Source organism: Grammomys surdaster, unplaced genomic scaffold, assembly GCF_004785775.1.
Source record: "Grammomys surdaster isolate TR1022 unplaced genomic scaffold, NIH_TR_1.0 133, whole genome shotgun sequence".
Taxonomy (NCBI): domain Eukaryota; kingdom Metazoa; phylum Chordata; class Mammalia; order Rodentia; family Muridae; genus Grammomys; species Grammomys surdaster.
This window is the reverse complement of record NW_021604591.1, coordinates 1,395,523-1,416,608: the sequence shown is the minus strand read 5'-3', so window position 1 is coordinate 1,416,608 and position 21,086 is coordinate 1,395,523. Positions and strand designations below refer to the sequence as shown.

The 21,086-nt window shown below is 49.5% G+C and overlaps 2 protein-coding genes across 5 annotated transcripts; one reads left to right on the top strand and one right to left on the bottom strand.

Annotated features, from left to right (window-relative positions):
• Positions 1 to 1,711: 1,711 nt before the first annotated feature.
• Positions 1,712 to 15,914, top strand: Smyd5 (SMYD family member 5). Of its 2 annotated transcripts, none has more exons than XM_028762463.1 (13): positions 1,712 to 1,830; positions 7,028 to 7,136; positions 7,650 to 7,789; positions 8,810 to 8,931; positions 9,280 to 9,349; positions 9,815 to 9,919; positions 10,661 to 10,723; positions 10,864 to 10,934; positions 11,234 to 11,340; positions 11,726 to 11,782; positions 13,579 to 13,673; positions 14,395 to 14,465; positions 14,545 to 15,914. In XM_028762463.1, exons 1-13 carry the CDS (start codon positions 1,735 to 1,737, stop codon positions 14,690 to 14,692), a joined length of 1,254 nt encoding a protein of 417 aa, XP_028618296.1. In that variant the 5' UTR covers positions 1,712 to 1,734; the 3' UTR covers positions 14,693 to 15,914. The 2 variants fall into 2 exon arrangements, with proteins under 2 accessions (XP_028618296.1, XP_028618297.1); XM_028762464.1 differs by having other exon boundaries at positions 1,736 to 1,830; positions 11,243 to 11,340.
• Positions 15,915 to 16,281: 367 nt separating this feature from the next.
• Pradc1 (protease associated domain containing 1) lies at positions 16,282 to 21,069 on the bottom strand. 3 transcript variants are annotated; one of them, XM_028762354.1, is made up of 6 exons: positions 20,861 to 20,989; positions 20,211 to 20,466; positions 17,989 to 18,089; positions 17,422 to 17,531; positions 17,013 to 17,180; positions 16,282 to 16,797 (listed from the first exon to the last, which is right to left on the bottom strand). In XM_028762354.1, exons 2-6 carry the CDS (start codon positions 20,275 to 20,277, stop codon positions 16,677 to 16,679), a joined length of 567 nt encoding a protein of 188 aa, XP_028618187.1. In that variant the 5' UTR covers positions 20,278 to 20,466; positions 20,861 to 20,989; the 3' UTR covers positions 16,282 to 16,676. The 3 variants fall into 3 exon arrangements, 2 of the variants coding, with proteins under 2 accessions (XP_028618187.1, XP_028618188.1); XR_003710705.1 differs by lacking the exon at positions 20,211 to 20,466 and having other exon boundaries at positions 20,861 to 21,069; XM_028762355.1 differs by lacking the exon at positions 17,013 to 17,180 and having other exon boundaries at positions 20,861 to 21,008.
• Between the last annotated feature and the right edge of the window lie 17 nt (positions 21,070 to 21,086).

Here is a 21,086-nt window from a genome sequence, read left to right as displayed (position 1 = left end):
GCCACAGCTGTCTCCTTCAGGAACAACTGGTCCATTTTGTGTGTGTGCACACCCATTCGTGTTCATCAGAGGCCAGAGGTCAACACTGAGTGTCTTAATTGCTCTCCTCTTTTTCTGAGTCAGGTTCTCCTGTTGAACATAGAGCTAGCCCATTTGACTAGGCTGGTTGGCTGGGGAGCCCACAGTGTCACCCTGTCTCTACCACTTCAATCCTAGGATTGATGGCTTGTTATGTGGGCGCTGGGGATCAAACTCAGGTCCTCATGCTTATGTGGCAAACACAGTCCCAATTGACTCACTTTTTAAAAAAAAAAAAATCAAATTTAGGAGTCAGAGGCAGATGGATCTCTGAGTTTGAGGCCAATTTGGTCTACATGGCAAGTTCTGAGACAACCAACTTACATAGAGCTTGTCTCAGCTTGTGGTGCATGCCTTTGATCCCAGCACTAGGGAGGCAGGCAGATCTCTATTGAATTTGAGATCAGCCTGATCTTCAGAGTGAGTTCCAAGACAGCCAAGGCTACTCAGAGAAACCCTGTCTCAAATACCACAGCCCCCAAGAGAGACCTTGTCTGAAAAAAAAAAAAAAACACAAAAAAACTCAATCACTTACTAAACAATTACTAGGTTGTTATCTAATCTCCCCAAATCACTATGAAACCATAACAGAGCAGACACAGGTCCCTTGTCAAGGAATAGTCAACTGGGGCACAAAACAAAACGTATGGCAGTCGGGTCTACCTGCAGAAACAGGAAGACTTGTATCCTCTCTCTGCCTGTGTGCCTTCATTTTTGTGTCTACTTAAGGGGTCCTCACATGTGAGGTCCACTTACTACTACTGCTCCATAACCAAAATCTGCAAAGTCAAGAAAGCCCCTAACTACTCTCTGAGGCACTGATCCAACCTGGTTAATATTTATAGAAAAGGGAAATTTTTTCTTTTGCATATGATTGTTTTGCCTTCATGTATATATGTGCCTGCCTGGTGCCTGAGGAGGCTGAAAGAGGGGACATCAGAAGTCCTGGAACTGGAGTTACATAAAGGTAGTTGTAAACCAGTGTTGGGAACCAAATCTGGGTCCTCAGCTAGAGTAACAAGTGCATTTCTCGTTCAGACAGGTTTCATGTATTCCAGGCTAGCCTTTGTGCACTCAAACGTTCAAAGCAAACCTCTCCTAAACGTAGTACAGAAATGTTGCCACCGGAGGGAGGGGAAAATTTTAAAACAAGTGAGCCCAGCAACCAAACTGCTTTTCAGGATGAGGGTCGGAGCAAAAATAATTAAGTCCACCTTCTCTGGGTCTAAAACCGGCTTTTTTCAGTGTTGGGGGTATGGTGAAGGGCTTCTTAAGCAGGAAGATGGCTGCAAACTCTTGGCCAGATTGGGATACATAGTGAGACCCTGTCTCAAAAACCAGACAGTGGGAAAAGCAACTATGGACACTTAAGAACACAGTTGGGATAGGCTAGGGGTCTCCCCTGAGCTACTCCATCAGCCGTCACTCATGGACTCAGACTACCAGAAGTCCAAGCACATAGTCAGGCCAGGTTCCACCCAATCAAGCAAAACCAAGACACCAAAAGACTTGAATCACTGCGGAGCAAATAGTCGCTATTGCCAGCCACGTTCAGGGGCGGGGCGGGGTAAGGTAGGGAAGTGAGTGCTCAGAGGCTCGGTGGGCGGGGCCTCCCGGGGCGGGGGTCAAGGGTCAGAAAGCGGAGGCGTGCCCAAGATGGCGGCCTCCATGTGCGACGTGTTCTCCTTCTGCGTGGGCGTGGCGGGCGGTGCCCGGGGCTCCGTGGAAGTCCGTTTTGTGAGCAGCGCGAAGGTGAGGCCGGGTCGGACCCCTCCCGAAGAGCCAAGCTGGGGACCTATGCTCATATTCTGGAGTCCGGGCCCCTCGGCGCCGGTCTGGTTCCTGCTTGGGCCCGGGTGCAGGGTCTGTCCTCGTGCCCAGGCTCGTGGCGATATCGCGCGGGGGAAGCCCAGCCAGGGACCCTGCGTGTGCACCCTTCGCAGAGGAACCTTGTCCACTGGCGGGTGGCCGTGCTGCCGCTGTCCTGGGTCGAGTTGAGGCTCTGGAAGGTTCCGGTGTTTAGGGATATCCTGGGCCAGATTAAAGCCAAGGATATCTTGGCTAGGCTGGGACTTAGCTGCTGTTCTGGAGGCAGTGCGTGGGAAGTACTTAGCCGAGGGAACTGAGGTATAAAGCCGCCTGGGCCCCCAGCGACCCTTCTGACTAAGGTATGGGTGGAGACTTGGAGAGCTAGGGAACTTGGACCAGAACCTACACAGCGAGCACTCATCCTGAAGGGTTTTAAGCAAGAGAATGACATGGTCTCGTGATTTTGTATCATGGTTCTTTTTGTTGCTGCTGTCGTGCCTTTTGTTTTTGTTTTGAGACAGGGTCTCATTATGTAGCTCTGGCTGTCCTGGAACTCACTATGTGAACCAGGCTGCCTCTGCTTCACTAGTGCTGAGATTAAAGACTTGTGCCAGTATGCTTGGCTCTATTAATCGTGCTTTATTCCCTGTAAAATAGAAAATGCACATAAGTAAAGGTAAAAAAAATCACTCCAAATTGTACTTCAGGCTAAACTTGAACTCATCAACTCCCAGGGGCTGGGTTACAGGCCCTGTGGCTGAAACACCCCACCCCTGTTCCCACGGTTTTTTTTAATACATGTTTTCAGTACATCTTTAGTATCAGTGATCCCATTTCTACTTGGTTAAAGAGTTGGCCGCTAGAATTTCAGGTGGGGAAGGCAGCCTACACTTCACTCAACCAGATCCTTATTTATGGCTCCTTTATACTACTTACCAGCCCTGAGAGCAAATGTCTTGCTGCTGGGTTTCATTGCAGACAGACTTGTTCTCTCCAGCACTGTTTTGTCACTCTGTGCCTTTGCCAGTTGATATATGCAAAATGGTATGGTTTTGTCTTCATTTGCAGTCCTCTAGGTAAAAGTCAAGTTGAATAATAAAAATAATGTTGTGCATATCCTTGGTACTTGGCCCAAGATGTCAGCTCTGTGGTCATTTGCTGTCAGCATCTCCATATCTGTCCAGGTTCCCATTTTAAGTTCTCTTGTCTTTCTGTTCCATAGGCATTGGGAGTGAGTGCTCCTGTCCATCCATGAGTGAGAAGTTAGCTTCCCTGTGGTCGTTGTGTCCTTAGCTGCTTGCATCCCCATTACCGCCCAGAGCTGGTCCTCCCGGGGTCCCACATTACCACCCAGAGCTGGTCCTCCCGGGGTCCCACATTACCGCCCAGAGCTGGTCCTCCCGGGGGGGCCCCCATTACCACCCAGAGCTGTCTCGGATCAGTGATCCCTTTCATTTACATCACCTCTTTGTCACCATACCCCTCCTCTACCTTGGCCCCTCCTTTCTTCACTTCCTTCTCATTTTTTACTCCCAACAGTCTCCTTGTCTGGTTCTGTCCTAGCCTTCTTTCAAGCCCCCAGCTAGTGACTAGGCCTAGTAGCCCTGGCCTGTATTCTAGCAACTCAGAAGACTGAGGCAAGAGGACTCTTGTGAGTTCCAAGTCAGCCTAGGGTACAGAGTAAAGTCCTGTCTCACAAACAAACAAACTCCAGCTGCTCACATTCCTCTGCCTATTTCTGATCTTCTGCTGGGGAGAATCCCCTTCCCATGTGGACTCACAGCCAGGGAGCTTATCTAGGGCTCTGGCAGCTGCAGAGGTCTGTTATGATTGGTTTGTAATCTTTCCTTTGGGCTGTCTTCCTCAGGTTACCATAGAACACTCCTGCCTGGCTTAGAGTGAAGTTAGAATTACTTATTCTCTGACTGTTTCATTGAACTACTCCTGAAGCGTGAGCAGAGGGGAACGAGTGAGGGTGACTTCTGGCTCTCTGTTTTGCTTTTGTGGATGTTAGTGGGAATGATTTTTAGATATCTGTGGACTGTCAGGCCAGGGACCAATCAGTGGAGAATGAAACCTAACGAGGCCTAGTCATTGCCAGTTGGAATGTCATACTGCTATACACCAGCGAAAGTCCAGCATGGCTCCCTCATTTGGGCTTGCTTCCTTTTAAATTATTTTGATAATTGTATTTGTCTAAACAGTCAGCTATTTAATGGGACCTCATGTATTTTACAGTATTATTACTTGTGTATATGATATATGTGTCTCTGGACATGGATGTGTGTGTGCCACATCATACATGTACAGCTCAGAAGACAACTTCCAGTAGCTAGTTCTCTTGTTTTTAGTGTGAGATCTGGAGATGGAACTTAGGTCATGAGGCTTGATGCAGAAGGCATTTCAACCTGTGAGCCGTCGGGCTGGCCTAATAAAGACTTAACTATATTCTCTGGTCTAAGAGTTTTGTATAACTCTCTCCTAAAGTTTGTCTTCTCTCCTTTTCTTCCTTCTCTGTCCTTTTCTTCCTTCTGATTTGGAACCCATTATATCAGCAGTTCTCAACCTGTGTGTTGTGACCTTTTGGGAGTCGAATGACCTTTTCACAGGCCATCTAAGAGCATCAGAAAACCCAGATACTTACTTTACAATATAACAGTAGCAAAATTACAGTTAAGAAGTAGCAACAAAAATAATTTTATGGCTGGGGGTCCCCACAACATAAGACATTGTATTAAAGGCTCACACCATTAGGAAGATTGAGACCCACTGCATTATATAGCTCAGGTTAGCCTTGAACTTAAGGTTGTTCTCTTGTATTAGCCTCGAGGATTCTGAGACAACAGGTGTGAGCCACAATGCCTAACCTTGTGTGCTTCCTGATCTTATGCACTGGAGAAATTTTCTTGATTTTTTCATACCTTCCCTCCCCCCCCCCCCCAGACAGGATTTCTCTGTGTATTCCTGGCTGTCCTAGAACTCACTCTGTAGACCAAGCTGGCCTCGAACTCAGAAATCTGCCTGCCTCTGCCTCCCAAGTGCTGGGATTAAAGGCGTGCGCCACCACCACCACCCGGCGATTTTTCATACTTTTGTATGTTTAAGGAATGAGTAGAATGTTGTTAATGCGTGGCCTTGAACTCCTGACTGTCTTTCCTCTGCCCTAAATGCTGGAGTTAACAGATACCAACCACCATTCCTCTGGCCTTCCTTTGCTTTGGTGACTAAATATTTTCTGCATTTGTTCTTCCAGGACCTAAGGGAGGGAGAGCTCTATAGTTATCCTCCCTGTTGCACATCTCACCTCTTCTCCTAGGGTTTCTCTGTGTAGCCCTGGCTGTCCTGGAACTCACTCTGGAATGCTGCAGTCCAGGCTGGCCTTGGCCTCAGCCTCACCTCAGAGATCTGCTTGCTTCTGTATTCTAGAGGACAAAACAAGTTTCAAATCAACCTGGGGGGGGCAAAGCGGCGGGGGGGGGGCGTGCTGGGGGGGCACTCAAGGGTTGTTTCCCCACTCTTCATCCTGATAGTCAACGTGTGCTGGGCTAGCCTCTTAGGCTTTAGTGCTTTAGTGCTGGGATCACAGCATGCACCACTACACTTGCTAGTTACCCAGTTTCAGGATTCGAGATTGTCAGAAGATCACATGGGTCTCACTTCTTGCTGCTTTGTCCCATCCAGGAAGGCCAAGTTTTCATATTGCTTGGTTGGGGCAGTAAAATACAGAGATGGGGTTTCCAGGAAGGTAGCCAAGGGTGTGTTCTGGGCTTTGCCTCTCATTTCACTTGTTCTGTTCTATAGTTAGCTTCTAGAGCTGGGTAGTGACACATACCTGTTATCCCTGCCTAGGAAGAACTATTGTAAGTTCAGGGGCAGCCTGGGCTATGTAGAGAGACACTGTCCAAAAAAGAAAGAAGCTTTCTGGGTTATGTATAGGCTGAGATTTGCTCTGAGTGTGGCAAAAGCCCATCTGCAGTGCCAGTGCTGAAGGAAACAGGAAACTGTTGTGGCAGCAACAGTGATGGGACATTTCCTCTGCCACTCTGAGATGGCAGCTCCTCTTTGGAAGTGGTGCCATCATTTGCTAAAGCATCCTAGTAGCCACTGCTTGTATAGGAGGCCCCAGCCTACTAGGAACTGTGGCCTTGCCTTGGCCATTCTAGAATGTCCAGGTGTCCGGATGGCTGCTGCGGTGGCTCCCTCCTTGGCCAGGTATTGTGGGCTGAGAGAGGAGCAGTGGTAGCCTCCTGTGAGCTCTTGGAGCTCTGTCTTTGTTTAAAGGTTTCTCTTTATTTGTATATTTGTGTGTGTGTGTGTCTCACAAGGGGTTGGTGCCAGTGGAGGCCTTGGATCACCTAGAACTATAGTTACAGGTATAAGCTGCCGGATGTCAATGCTGGGAACCAAAAATGGGTCTTGTGGAAGAGCAGTAAACATTCTAAATTCTCTTTAGCCCTGTTTGTGTGTGTGTGTGTGTATGTCCGAGCACCATCTGCGTATGTAGATGTGCATACCTGTGTATGTGAAGAGGCTAGAAGAGGGCATTGGGTCTTCTCTTCCATTACACTCTACCTGTTCCCCAATGTAGGGTCTCTTCCTGAATCTGGGGCTTATGACTTGGATTGGCTGAAAGGCAGCAGGCCCCAGTGATCTTCCAGTTCTGCTCTCTTTAGAGCTGGGGTTTTTGGTGTTTGTAGAGGCACTTGGATTATATGGGAATTGGGATCCAAATTCTGTTCCTCATGATTTTAGAACAAGCACACTTAACTACTGACCCGTCTTTCAAGCATGTTTTTTGTTTTGTTTTGTTTTTCGAGACAGGGTTTCTCTGTGTAGTCCTAGCTAGTTCTGGCTGTCCTGGAACTCACTCTGTAGACCAGGCTGGCCTCGAACTCAGAAACCTGCCTGCCTCTGCCTCCCAAGTGCTGGGATTAAAGGCGTGTGTCACCCACTGCCCAGCTTTTTTTTTTTTTTTAAACAAACAAACAAACAAAAAAAAACAAAAAAACCCAAGGCCTTATGTAGCCCAGGCTAGCCTTGAACTACTTATCCCCCTATTTCTATGTACTAGAATAATAGGCATGTGTCAGTTGGCAGGTTTGGAGCAATGTCTTATCCTGTCTGTTCTTTGCCCTGTTAGGGAAAGGGACTGTTTGCCACACAGCTGATCCGGAAGGGAGAGACCATCTTCATTGAAAGGCCTTTGGTAGCTTCACAGTTTCTCTGGAATGCACTTTACCGGTACCGGGGTGAGCACAACTTGCCTGCTTCAGGTGGCTGCTGAAATGTACATTTTGTGCATGGAACTGAGCCTCACACATCTCTTGGCCAATCTGGGTGTTGGAAGGAAATGCTATCTTTCCTTGGAGAATAGGACCTGAGAACCATGGCTCTGGCTCCCTTTGTATTTAGGGCTGTATAGCTGTGATGGGAGATGCCTTCAGAATGCTCCTTGGGAACCACTCTCTCTTAGACAGAACTTAGAGTCTATTCCCATGGCCATCATGCTGAAGGGCTCTGTACCTCAAACATCCCGACTGAAACACTATATAGCCATGCTCAGTGAAGGCTGAGTTAGGTGCCAGAGCAAGATGCCCTTAACTCGCCCAGCCTTTTCATATTTTTCTTAAGCTAGAGAGAATCAGAAAGGAGCACCAGTTGGAGGCAGGGATCCCCACAGACTGAATCTGAAGGAGAAGAAGTGGGATCAGGAGCTAGAGGGTTCTTGAAAGAGGGACTTACTGTGTCTTGCTTCCCTGCAGCCTGTGACCACTGTCTTCGGGCACTGGAGAAGGCGGAGGAGAATGCCCAGAGGCTGACTGGGAAACCAGGCCAGGTTCTACCACACCCAGAACTATGCAGTGTGCGAAAGGACCTCCACCAGAACTGCCCCCACTGCCAGGTGAGCACCCCTGAGGAGTGCAGGAGGAAAGGAGGCAGGCCAAGGAGGTGCTAGTTGTCTTCACTGGTGAGACAAAGTCTGGAAGAACTTGTCTGTTCCTCAAGGCTCATGGCGTAGTGTGTGACAGTGAAAGGGCCCAGTAATTTTTCAGCTTCTTCTTTGCTGCCAGTGTCCATTGTTCAGAAAATGGGTATGGAGCTGGGCAGTGGTAGTGCACGCCTTTAATCCCAGCACTTGGGAGGCAGAGGCAGGTGGATTTCTGAGTTCGAGACCAGCCTGGTCTACAGAGTGAGTTCCAGGACAGCCAGGGCTATACAGAGAAAACCTGTCTCGAAAAAAACAAAACAAAACAGACAAACAAAAAAAACACCCCCCCAAAACAAAAACAAAAAAAGAGAGAAACCCTGCCTCGAAAAACAACAAAAACAAACAAACAAACAAACAAAAAAGAAAATGGGTATGGTGGGTCTTAGGGTTTCCATTGCTGTGAGAAGACACCATGACCACACAACTCTTACAAAGGAAAACATTTAATTGAGGCTGGCTTACAGTTTGAGAGATTTAGTCCATTATCATCATGGTGGGAAGCATGGCAGTGTGCAGGCAGACATGGTGTTGGAAGAGCTGAGAGGTCCACATCTTGATCTTCAATGCCACACTGGGCATTGCTTAAGCATATATGACCTCAAAGCCCACCCCCACCGTGACACACTTCCTCCAACAAGACCACACCTCCTAATAGTGCCACTCTCTATGGCCAAGCATTCAAACACGGGAGTCAGTGAGGGCCATTCTTACCAAACCATCACAGCGGGACATGCCTTTTTCTTGGGAGTCTGCAAGAAGCTGAAAAGTTCTTTTCCTTTCTTGTAGTATAAAAGGCATAGGTTAGGTACATGCCCCTAGAACACCCTATTTTATTCTCACTGAGCTCTTGCTCTAGGGCTGTTATGGAAAGAATGCAGTGAGATGAGGTGCAAGCCCCAGGTCCTGTGTGCTAACCTTCACTCCACCTAACAGGTGATGTACTGCAGTGCAGAATGTCGGCTGGCAGCTGCAGAGCAGTACCACCAGACCCTGTGCCCAGGCCCATCCCAGGATGACCCCAGACACCCCCTCAATAAGCTGCAGGAGGCATGGAGGTAAGTCCCTCCTCTCCTTACCTTTCCCTCCATTCCTGCCTCAGCTCAGCAGCTGTGGGGAGCTTTGGTGAATTATATCCCTAAGTCATGTTCTGTATTGTTAGGCCTAAATAGAAGTCACAGTTGCAGCAGCTTGCCTTTAATCTGAACAGCCAGTCCTACCATCCTCAGTACTTTACACACTGCCAGAGTCCACCAAACCCTAAGGGATACAAAATTGCCTAAGTCCAGCCTTTGATAACTGATGGACTAGGCAGGAAGTGTCTCTGCAGCCTTCATACTGGGCTTGCCTGGCTCTCTTCCTAGGGAGGAGACTTCTAGGTTACACGTTTTTTTCTCTTTCCCTAGGAGTGTTCACTATCCTCCTGAGACTGCAAGTATAATGTTGATGGCCCGGATGGTAGCCACAGTGAAACAGGTGAGCCAGAGAGGCTGACCTCAGTCAGCCCTGGGTCTCAGCCTCCTGACCTTGCTGGATGCTCTTGCGTTTGAGTTTCCTGAAGGACTGCTGCTTGCTATGTAGAACCTCTAGAGCATGCTAACCAGAAATCAGATGTAGGCTGTAGGCCCTGGGTTTGCCTGTCTTCATTTTTCTATGAGATGTCTTATGTAGCAGCAGTTCCTGAATTTGATGAATAGGTGTCTTACACAGAGTGAGAGGTCTTGTGGACCCCTTCAGTTTTCACCATTCTTCCTCCCTGGCCTTCTGTTTTCAAGGTGTTTTGAGTTGGCAAGCCCTGCCCCAGCTGGGAAATGGCTGAGTGTGGACAGAGTGGGAAGGGAGACCTGGGCCCAAACTCTTGGGTGGTGATCATTTCCTCATAGAAGGACTTGAGAAACATAATCCCTCTCTTCCACATGGACATATGTATTTGCTGTGCAGGCCAAGGACAAGGACTACTGGGTCAGGCTCTTCTCCCATTTCTGCAGCAAGACAGCCAATGAGGAGGAGGAAATTGTCCACAAACTCCTGGGGGACAAATTCAAGGTTGGTTTTCTCCCTTGTCCCCTTTCCCCAACCCCTCAAGTAGCCCGAGGTGTCTGTGGCTACCTTTAAGGGGACAAACTCTACATTTGGTCTCTTCTCAGCTACAGTGGGGGTTAAAACTTCATCCTAAAAAGAATGTGCATTCCTAGTACCATTTACCTTTGTGACCTAATATAGACCTAAAATTGGAATTAGGGACAAGGGACTGCATGTTCTACTCAAGAGTGCTCATTACTCCATGTGGGAAGGCAAGACTCTGAGGAAGGCAGAAGCAGGCACATCAGGGTTTCTGGAGAGTAGAGGACCTCAGCCTTCCTTTGGAGCTGCCCAAGTGGGGAGGCTGCCAGAGATAGAGGCTGTCGGAAGAAGGGATGAAGAGGGTGGGAATGCAGCTGTGGGAAAGATGTTGTTCTCCGGTGAGTGTTGTTGTACTTGATCTAGAAGAAAGAAGGGGAAAGCCAAGCTGGTCAGAGGCCAAGCAAGGATGCTCCAAGGGAGGATAAGGAGAGGTGTTGTAAGCCAGGCTGCCTCAGCCTTGCTGGAACGAGTACTGGAAACAGGAAAAAGGTTTTGAGCTTACACCCTCACTTGGAGCCTGCAGACTTGGAGATAAACTTCTGTCCCCTGGGAAAGCCCAGGCCACAGAGTTGGCTCCTTTTCCTATAATCTGATTTTCCCACTTACCCAGTACTAAGGGGAAGTCTCCAGGGCTGCAGTGTCCCTCTGTTTCCCCTAAACCAGGGCCAGCTGGAACTTCTGCGTAGACTCTTCACAGAGGCCCTTTATGAGGAGACCCTCAGTCAGGTGAGTGTGGGAAGGTGGGCCCAGGAAGCCTTTCTTCTTGGTGCTCCATGCCTGGAGTGGAAGTGAGGACAACTTTCCAAAGCCTCCCAGTGCAGTCAAATTAGGAAAAGCAGCACCAGACTTACCTTTCTCTCCTACAGTGGTTCACACCAGATGGATTCCGGTCTCTCTTTGCCCTTGTTGGGACCAATGGTCAAGGGATTGGAACCAGGTTAGGAGAGAATGTTCTAGACCTATTAGGTAATCCCCTGGGTTCAGATAGAAGGTTATTGGAGGAAGGTAGCCACAGATTCTTTCAAGATGGTGGGATTGGTTGTTGCCATGACCTGGATGGGAAGAATGAGGCAGGGGAATCTGCTACTGGGAATCTTGCTCTTTTGGAGGGTGGGGTCCTTACTCTAGAAAAAGAACAGATCTGGATCTGTAGGGTGGGAAACTCTCTGCCTGGGCTTAACATGCCTAGACATGGAGACCTGTGACCTGGGCTGCTTCCCTCCATGGACTGCTTAGTTCCCTCAGCCAGTGGGTACATGCCTGTGATGCACTGGAGCTGAAGCCTCGGGACCGGGAGCAGCTAGACACCTTCATTGACCAGTTGTACAAGGACATCGAGGCAGGTAGGTGAGATGGGACTGTGGTTTCCTCTACCCTTGGAGCCTCCCTCGTCAGATAGTGGACGTGTTCTTACCAGGGAGCTCTAAGCTTATGAAGGGAAGGGAATCCCTATGTGCCCATGGGAAGCCTCAGAGCTATCCGCAGGACTTGGAAGTGAAAAGTGGTCCTGAGACCCATCCTGAGGCTCCATGATGGGGGGAGTGAGAGTGCCAGATAAGTAGGTAGTGGTACAGTCAGAAGAGCAAGGCTTCTTGGAGAAGCAAATTTAGGCAAAATGGTAGAGCCTGGGTGTCTAATTTGGAGGGGTGGCAGGAGAGCAGAGCTGATGTCTGTTCTTGTGAGTTTAAATTCCTTTTTCCACTGTATCTGCACATTACTTTCTTACAGCAACCGGAGAGTTCCTTAACTGTGAAGGATCTGGTCTCTTCGTGCTTCAAAGCTGCTGTGAGTCTTGGACTGGGGAGGAATGGGCCTACATGCTTCTTCCCTACAGGCCATCTTTCCCAGTTTGCTCCTTCTAGGCTGACCAGGACAAGTCTGGAAGTAGGGTTACATCTGTGTTTCTTTGGAGATTTTCTTGGAAATTATTGCTCTATCAGTTTCTTTGTTTCTTTCTCATTTGCTTGTTGGTGGTGTTATTGGGAGTCCAACCCAAAGCTTCGTCTTCAGCCTCCTTCTTGTTTTAATAGATATTTGCAATGGGCCACATCCACCTACAGGGGAATGGACAGAGTTCTGCTTCTTGCAAAGGGAAGCTTGGGCATTGCACCACCACTGCCCTGTGGAGTATAGTCAGGAATCACTGAGAGCCTGAGGCATGTAGGATCTTGGGGATGAGGGTTGGGCTGGAAGTCTCTTTAGCACCTTCTGGGAAGGCTAAGGCTACCTCCAGTCAAGACTTTTCCAGATCCCAGCCTTCCACCACCCACTTTCCCCACTACTAACTCTCCTTCCAGGTTTTGTGGTCAGGGATCCAAGTCAGTAGACAGAAATAACTGGTCTGTTGTAGGCCCCTCAGAGCCCAAGCCTCCCTCAGTGAGACAGTGGGACACAATGGTCAGTTTGGGGTTTGTATGGAGTCCACAGTGAAACAAAACACTTTGTATTTCACTGTGGTCTTCAGGAAAGAACACTGGGTAGGGAAACAGGAAATGATGTCTCAGACCTGCCCTTCCCTGCAGTGTTTAACCACAAAGAAAGAGACTCAAAGCTCTGTTGATTAAGGTCTTTCTTTTTTTTTCTTTCTTTTTTTTTTTTTTTCTTTTTGAAGAGCTGGAGAGATGGCTCAGTAATTGAGAGCACTGATTCTCTTCTGGAGGACCTGGGTTTGGTTCCTCACATGGCAGCTCACAACTGGCTATAACTCCAAGATCTGACACCTTTACACAAAAATACATGCTGGCAAAATACCACTGCACATCAAAATAAACAAACAAACAAATACTTTTGAAACAGGATCTCGTGTAGTCCAGGTTGACCTTGAACTTGCTGTGTAGCCAAGGATGACTTTTGGACTCCTGATCTCTGGCTCTACCTCCTGAGTGCTGACTCTATAGGTATACCGTGCCCAGCAGGTTTTGTTTTGTTTTGAAACAAGGTCTCGTGAGTCCTGACCAGACTGGAACTCCTTGTGTAATCATGGATCTCAAACTCATAGCAAATCTTATCTGGCTTGTGTGAGATTACTTGTGTGAATCACTATGCTTGGCTTGAGAATATTAGTTTGGTTTCATTCGTTTTGTTTTTTTTTCATATATATTATTTATTTTTTTGAGATAAGGTCTCACTGTGTAGCCCTGGATGACCTAAAACTTGCTATGAAGACCCCCTTGCACCACCTCCTGAGTACTCTGATTAACGGCCAGTCTCACCATGCATGGCTGCTGTTTTTAACATTTATTTATACACATAGGCTACGGTGGGCATGTGGAGGTCAGAGTCAGTTCTAGGGATGACACTCAGGTTGTCAAGCTTGAAGTAAGCACCTTTACCTGCTGAGTCATCTACTATCCTAGAACTACCATTTTTAAAGCTGATTCTCATTGTGGGCATAGTGATGCACTTATGAGTCAGAGGCAAATGTCACAAGTTCAAGGGTAGCCTGAGGTACATAGCAAGACCCTGATTCAAAACTAGGGGCTGGGAGTGTAGACCAGTTATGGAATGCTTGCCTAGCATATGCAAGGCCTTGGGTTATAAACACACACCTATTCTCTTGTTATCTGTCTTTTGTGACTTAGGCAACCACAGCTGTGTCCCCAATGCAGAGACTTCCTTCCCAGAAAACAACTTCCTTTTACATGTTACCGCCCTGGAGGATATTAAGCCAGGCGAGGTGAGAGGCCGGCAGTGGGGTGGGCACACGGGCCTTGCCAGGTGAGGTGAGGGGCCGTCAGTGGGGTGGGCACACGGGCCTTGCCAGGTGAGGTGAGGGGCCGGCAGTGGGGTGGGCACATGGGCCTTGCAAGGCAAGGTTAGGGGCCAGCAGTGGGGTGGGCACACAGGCCTTGCGGCTTCTCGTTATGAAGCAACAGTAACTGGCTGGAGCCCCTTTGTTGGGATGGCGGTGAATCACCGCAGGCCCCAGGGCCTGAGTCTCTTTAGCAGTGAGTATCCTCTAATCTCTCCCAGTTCTTTAAATATCTTCAGAAAGTCTCAGATTGAGGTAGAGCTAAGTGCCCAGTCCCGAACCCCAGCTACCTTTTTGATTTCTTTGTGGCTTGGGCCATAGGAGCTAATGTGGATTGGAAGTTCTGGTTGGTGACCATAGCCTGACAGTTTCTCCTACACAAGTTATCATACCAAGATTAACCTCTGATCCCATCTTCAGACCTTGGCTACTGGCTGGTTTTCCCCAGGGCTTGAGACCAACCTCCATTCCTTGTCTGTCTTAGACCCAGATGGGAGTCTTGCCAGCTGGAGGCATGGGGATGGATCAGTGCTGAAAGACATTGGAGGCCTAGCTCTCGGGCAGGGAACAGTGGTGGATAGTTGAGGAAGCTCTTTTCCTTTCTGGTGGAGGGCATAGGCAATCAGACCCTCCTCTTACCCCACAGGAAATCTGTATCAGCTACTTAGACTGCTGTCAGCGGGAGCGCAGCCGCCACAGCCGCCACAAGATCCTCAGGTGCCAACTGGGGACAGGGTTGGGCTCTGGGCTTTTCTGTCCCAGCAACTGTCTGACTTGTCACCCCTCTACTTTGAAGGGAGAACTACTTGTTCATCTGTTCCTGTCCCAAATGCCTGGCAGAGGCTGATGACCCCAATGTGACCTCAGAAGAGGAGGAAGAAGAAGATGAGGAGGAAGGAGAGCCAGAAGATGCAGAGCTCGGGGATGAGATGACTGACGTGTGATGTTACCTTGCCTGGAAGGCCCTGCCCAGACCCTGCTGGAAAAGGGGGCCTGTCCTCCACAAATGTGGATGGAAGGAACATCCCCTACCCCTTGCACCCACTGCCTGCTTTCTCCCTTCTAGCATTCTGCTGGAGGGTAGGATAGAGGCTGGACCCATGCCCACCCGTCACCAGACCTCATGCCCTGAGCAACTGCTGCTGAGCTGCATCGGACCTGTGCCATCACCAAGCCTTCCAGGACTGGCCTTCCCCTGCCATGCTCCAGTGAAGCTGTGAGACTGCAATCAAGTTTCAGGCCTCATAGTGTTCTTCCTCTGGGCCCCTTAGCCCAGACTCAACTCATGCATCCACCAGAGGCTTGGCTCCTATTGACTGGCTATTAATTTGAGGGTGGCAACAAAATGGCCAATCAGAGAGCAGACTGGTTTCCTTGACTGACAGAGGTGATGTGAAGCCTTACCTCTTCCTTACTGCTCACCTACCACAGCTGCAGCTGAAGTAATGGGCCACCACTTGGCAGCAACAGACAGGAACAAGGGACTAGGCCTTTAGAACAAAACTGCAGAAAGACTCTCCAGGGGTGCTGGGCTGTTCCCACTGGACACTGGAGAGATGGAGATTAACCTGTTCGACTCCAGAATTGCTGTGCCCGTGTCTTGCCTCTGAGGCTCAGGCAAGGGGGCTAGCTTGTTAAGGTGTTGAAGAGGCCTATCTTTATCAGGATGAAGACTACCACCCTTTCTCAGACCAACAGTATGGCAGATGACAGATTGTGCTCCACAATTTAGGATCCCCAATCTTCCCCAGACCAACTGCAGTGGTCCAGCAAAGGGTCTCTGGATCTCCGACATCCTCCTGTAGGGTCTCCATAGAGGACACCAAAGTCTTTCAGAAACCTGAAGGAGCTGGGCAGGATGCATGAAAATGAGCCGGGGCTTGTTCCCTCATTGCCACAGATGACCATCTCACTCTTGGGGTGGACACTGTGGGAATTACAGCTACCACTCCCCGTTTGTTCCCTGAGAGGCCTGCACATGGCTCTGCTAGCTCCCAGGGAGGACCAGTGCCTATGCTACAGGCCCTTTTCAAGGTGGAGCCAGATGGAACATGCTTGACTGGCCCCCTTACCTATTGGGCACACTCCTTCACAACAGCCAGCACCCCTCTTCCTTTGGTATGCCCACTGGTCTCAATAAAGTGTGAGTGGTGATAGGCCTCTGCAGCAGTGCCTGCTGGGGCGTGGGCTGGGTGGACCTCTCTGGGCCTGCAGTAGTCAAGGAGGTGAATGCAAAGGGCACAAGTTAGACCAGTGGGTGGCAGCAGAATACTCCAGGTTCCTCAGCAGTGTTCATAGTGTCCCCACACTGGTGTGTAAATGTCCTTAAAGCCAGAACAAGAGTCTCAGGTTTGATTTCAATTGCTGACTCTAGGCCATAAGAGTCTTCTTCCCAGAGTGCTGGACCACAACTGGCAGTCTGATGGACTTATCCAAAAGGACCTTGAGAAGCCATGGTCATCTTTGAGCCTCCCCTAAAATCAGCCTTATGATATGGGAGTAAGCAAATGAGCTCTCCCACACCCATGCATTCTTAGTTTAGGACACAGGCACAAACCTGATGAGCTTTATTTGGCTTTATTGCTAAAAGTAGGGGCTTACTAGTCCCCAAGTACCACTTCTTTAAACCACTTCAGCAACAGCTACAAGGCTCATTGAGGAGGTCCTGGCTGCTGGAAGCTGAAACAGGTGCTATGTGTCAGGGCCACCTGCCTTTAGCACCTTTTGTTCCAAATTCTAGCCAGATGCCTCTTCCTGAAGCATGAGATGTCCTTGCAGGCCCCGGGGAAGGGAAAGCGGGAGTCTGGCTGCCCTGTCGTCTTAGTGGCCCCACTTGCCCTCAAAATCTATCTCCAAACTTTCAATAGCAGAATCTTGGGGTTCCTCTTCCCACGAGTCAATTGTCACTGGAACCTGGAGTCAGCTTTTCTACCAGAAAGTCCACGGAGGTTGCAGCAGCTCAAAGGTAGGGATACTGGTGACATTGACTGGGATAGAGATGATGGCCCATGGTAGCCCATGCTGTTCCAGAGAACGTCGGATCATGTAGCTGGGAGGGCATGAAGAGCAGTAGCGATGGTCACTTTCTTAGCACCCAACACTGCCCTCTGCCCCAGTTACTCTGGGAGTTCCAGAAACTCAGAACTTTTTTGCCCTCTGACTGGGATATTCAAGACAGGGCCTGCGAGAGGGTGATTGTTTTTGACCCCCGCCAAGTCACGATACCCAGTGTAGTATGGCCTGCCAGAAGCAATGAGTCCTCACCCATCTCGGCCGAGCAGGAAGAGGGCAGGAATGTCAGCTGTGCGTTGAGTACTATCCTGAATCATCTCCACGTAGAAACTGTCATTGTCAACTGCATTGTCCGAGATGATCACAGCCCGCCCACCATGCTCCTGCACCACCCTGGTCTTAGAGAGGAAGGAGCAGCCCCTGGGAAAGGTGGTGATGGGATCAAAAGAAGGCATGTGCCAGCTGCCCCTCCCTTACGTCCTCTCTGGGAGGATGAAACGACCACAGAGAGCTCATAGTGAGGTTCGTCAGGACGCAGCTGAAAGTAGACATTTCTTAAAGATTTGTAAAGGATGAATTATTTTAAAATCGACATTTCAAAGTACCATAAGCTGTGGTCAGAATCTGCCCTTCCCGTGTGTCACGCCTGCCCACTCCTTACCCCCTTTCCACCAGAGCGATCTGGTCCTGGATGAAGAAGCCGTTGCTGAGTTCCCCACAGGCCTCTGGAGGTTCAGCAGGGACGAGGTGAATCTGCTCATACCGTGTATGCTGAAAAATGTTTAGACATTTGGACAAATAAGAGTGCAGGCAGACACTTTTTGGAACAGGCTAACAATTCATCTTACTGGTGCCTCATAACGGGTAAGGGCAGGAAATGGAGTGGTCTCTCTATGGCTGAACACCTGAGCACTTTAATCTGATTCTCAGAGTTCCGTCTGACTACTCAACCTCACCCTGCCTTACTGTGGGAGGGGAACTGGTTATAACCCAGAGACAGGGAGAAGTAGGTGGAACTGACAAGACAGCTGGCACTCTTGGTTTTCTAGGTAGTTTCCACCAATAAAGACAGTCCCTCCCTGGTTTTTATAGTATGCAGCAGCTCCTGGAGGGCATAGCTAGATTCTACTTCTTGCCCTGTCCCAGCATAAAAGTCAGATGAGGGTCACCATGGCTAAATGATGGCAAGGTGACTGAAGGTCAGAGATCTGGGCATCTTTGAACTTACAAATATACCACCAAAGTCCTTGGCAGGTGTGGCTGTGAAGATGTAGCGAATATCCCCAGGACTCAGCACTTGGAAGTATAAGTAGTCATGGATGCGTAAGCCTAAAGGAAAGAGTGTAAATGAAGACTTCTCCAGAGCAGGCTGATTCAGGTTTGGATTAGGGGCTTCTTATGTCTTTAACTGGTCTGGGTCCAGAGACCCTGGCATCAGCTAATTGGATCCTCAGTGTGATTTTTTTTAACTTATTTTTTTAAAACAGAGTCTCACTGTGTAGCCCTGACTGGCCTCAAACTCAGAGCTCCACTTGCCTTTGATATCTCCCACCCACACTCTTAGTGCTGGAATTAAGGTGTGTGCAATCATACCCAGCAATCTTTTTTTTTTCCAGTGGCCTCATACTGCCCAGGCTGGCTTTGTACTAGTTTTGTTTCCTTGGTGGGCCTTGAATCCTTTCTCCTAACTGCCTCTCAAACATGGATACAGGCATGCATCACCATGCCCTGCTGGAGAGCTGGTTTCTTTACTGGAGAGGGCAGACTGGATGCAGCAGATTTGTATTTGCTGCTGCTGCCGCCGCAGTAGGTGAACCACAAAGACCCAGAGCTCTTAGGTCAACATCCACCCCTTATTTGAAAAAATCCTAAGAGTTTCAGACAGGGAAGCCCCCAAGTTTCTAACCAAAACTAACAAGTTAGCTCTGGTCTCACTAATATCTCCTAGATCAGTCACTGTCATCTCTTGTCCTGACTGTTCCAACTTAATTCGTCTTGTTTCCATGTCTTCTTTTTCAGATTGGGGTTTTGCTGTGGCCCAAGCTAGTTTTCAACATTTTAGGCTCAAGCAATTCTCCTGCCTCAGTTTCCCATCTCCCTTCATTCTTTTTGTAATTTTAATTTAAACATATGTGTACTTTGGCTGCATGTACCTTCATGCACCATGTGTGTGCCGGGTGCTGGCAGAGTCGAGAAGAGAGCATCCGCTCCCCAGAACTGGAGGGACAGACAGCCTTAAAGTCTACCTGCCACCCACCCCACTGCAAGAGCTTCAGTGACTAAAGTGTATTCTGCTGTTGGCTGTGGTGGAGAACCCTGCCTGATTTGACTCCTATACCCACTCCAATCTTGTCTGCTCTTTCCCATGTTCAAGTTGTACTAGCTTTTCAGTTATTCATCTTTTTGGATCTTCCTAAAAGTTTACTTGTCATTTCTCAGATACTGCTTTGTTCCTTCCTACACCCACTCAAAATATACTTTCTTCCAGCAAATACTTCCTCTGTAATTATGGTAGATTCATAATAGTCTGCTTCTTTCATTAGAGCAATGATTCTAAGTATGTGACTTTACACAGCAATGAATCCCCAGTGCCTAGGACACAATGATTGCTCAGTAAAGGTTACTTTACAGAGAACTCTGCCCAGCTCTGCTGCCCTGAACAAGAGAACAGCCATAACAATCAGAGCTTTGCTATGATATAGAAACTTCTCAGCATCGAAGTTTAATGTTTTCCTGGGATTTGAGTCCCTGGATTCCTTAAATCCAGAAAGGCAAATCAATGTTGATGGATGGGATCTCAGGTCTGTTAGTCAATCCACTTATAAAGCTATCACTGTGTATGCTGTGGCCAGGACTGTGGCTATAGGTGTTCCCGTCTATGGTCCGAATCACAGGTCAGAGCTAAGGGGGCTTGCAGCTTTTTGTTCTGAGTGTAGGTACATCAGATGGATATCCATCAGATGGATATCCATCAGATGGATACACCCCGCAGGAAGCCTTCTGGATTAATATGAGGCAACCCATTCCTCAAGCACACTCCTGTCTGGAGTTTGATGAGCTTATCTAATAAGATTCCAGTATATGCATGTGTTCACTTAACGCGTAGGTGTGTACATTTATGTTCGACTTGTGTAAGTGGGTGCCCGTGCGTGTGAGCCCATGTGTGTGTTCCTGCCTATGTGATCGCTCACGTTCTCTGTTCTGGATCTCTAGCTGTCACTAGGGTCCCTCAGTGGAAGGAAAGCTGAAGGATCTTGCTTCGACGGGGAGGGGGGTTGTCGGGTTATGCCTACTCACAGACCCAGGAACCAGCATCCACCCGATGCAGCCGCCTGGCTCCTGGATATGGCCGGCCCAAACTCGCGGGGTCCCCAAGGTGACCTGTGGCCCCCGGCCCGAGCAGCGCGCACGCTGGATGCCCGCCCCGCCCGCCTGTCCGTCGCCGCTCACCGTGGGCCGCGACGCACGTGGGCAGCCAGAGCACGAGACAGCACCAGCCCGCGGCGCCACGGCTCATCTCCAGGGCCCGTCCCGCCGCCGCCGTCCCGCCGCGATCGCTCGCCGGACTTTAGCCTGACAGCTGCCACGGCCTCCCTCAGGCCCGCTCTCCGCGCCCGTTGGAGCGCGGAACGGAGGCCGGCGGCTGATTGGCCGCCACGCCTGTTCGTGTGGCCGCACTTTCCGCCTCTGCGCCCTAGGCCACTTCCTATTGGCCAAGAGAAGTGGAACCGGGAGCTGATTTGCCAAAACTCTTAATAGCAACTGCAGTTCGCAGCCCCGCCCCCGCACTCCTCATTATAGACGCACCTCCCCGATCCTGGGGTGGGCGGCTCGCGAGGACGCGCGGGATCCACGAGTCTCCTCTCAGACGCCGGCCTCGCGCTGAGGCAGCGCGCGACCTCACCCTCTGCAGGCGGCAAGACGGCGCTTCAGCCGATAAGGGGAGATGCAGAGCTAGAAGCCGCCCGGTGCAAGTTTCCCGCGCCCGAGCGGGCTGCGCACCTGTGACCCGGGACACTGTTCTCAACTTCCCAGGCTACCTATAAAACGCACAGAGCTCCAACGCCACGGAGCTGTGTGGGTGCAATGAGATCACTCACCTAAGGTGCTTCTCACAGTTGGTGTTCAATGTTGACATTTCATTGCATGTCTGCCATGGTGTCTGGGTACACGGGCTGAAGCGGGACCTTACTGCGCCCTCACAGACCAAAAGCATGTGACAACTCTATGACGCCGCCAAAGCTAACGCGAGTTCCTAGAGCGTCCCTGGACCTCCGACTCCTCTAGCCAGCCATCTCGGTAGCTAACCATAGAGTGGCGGAAGTG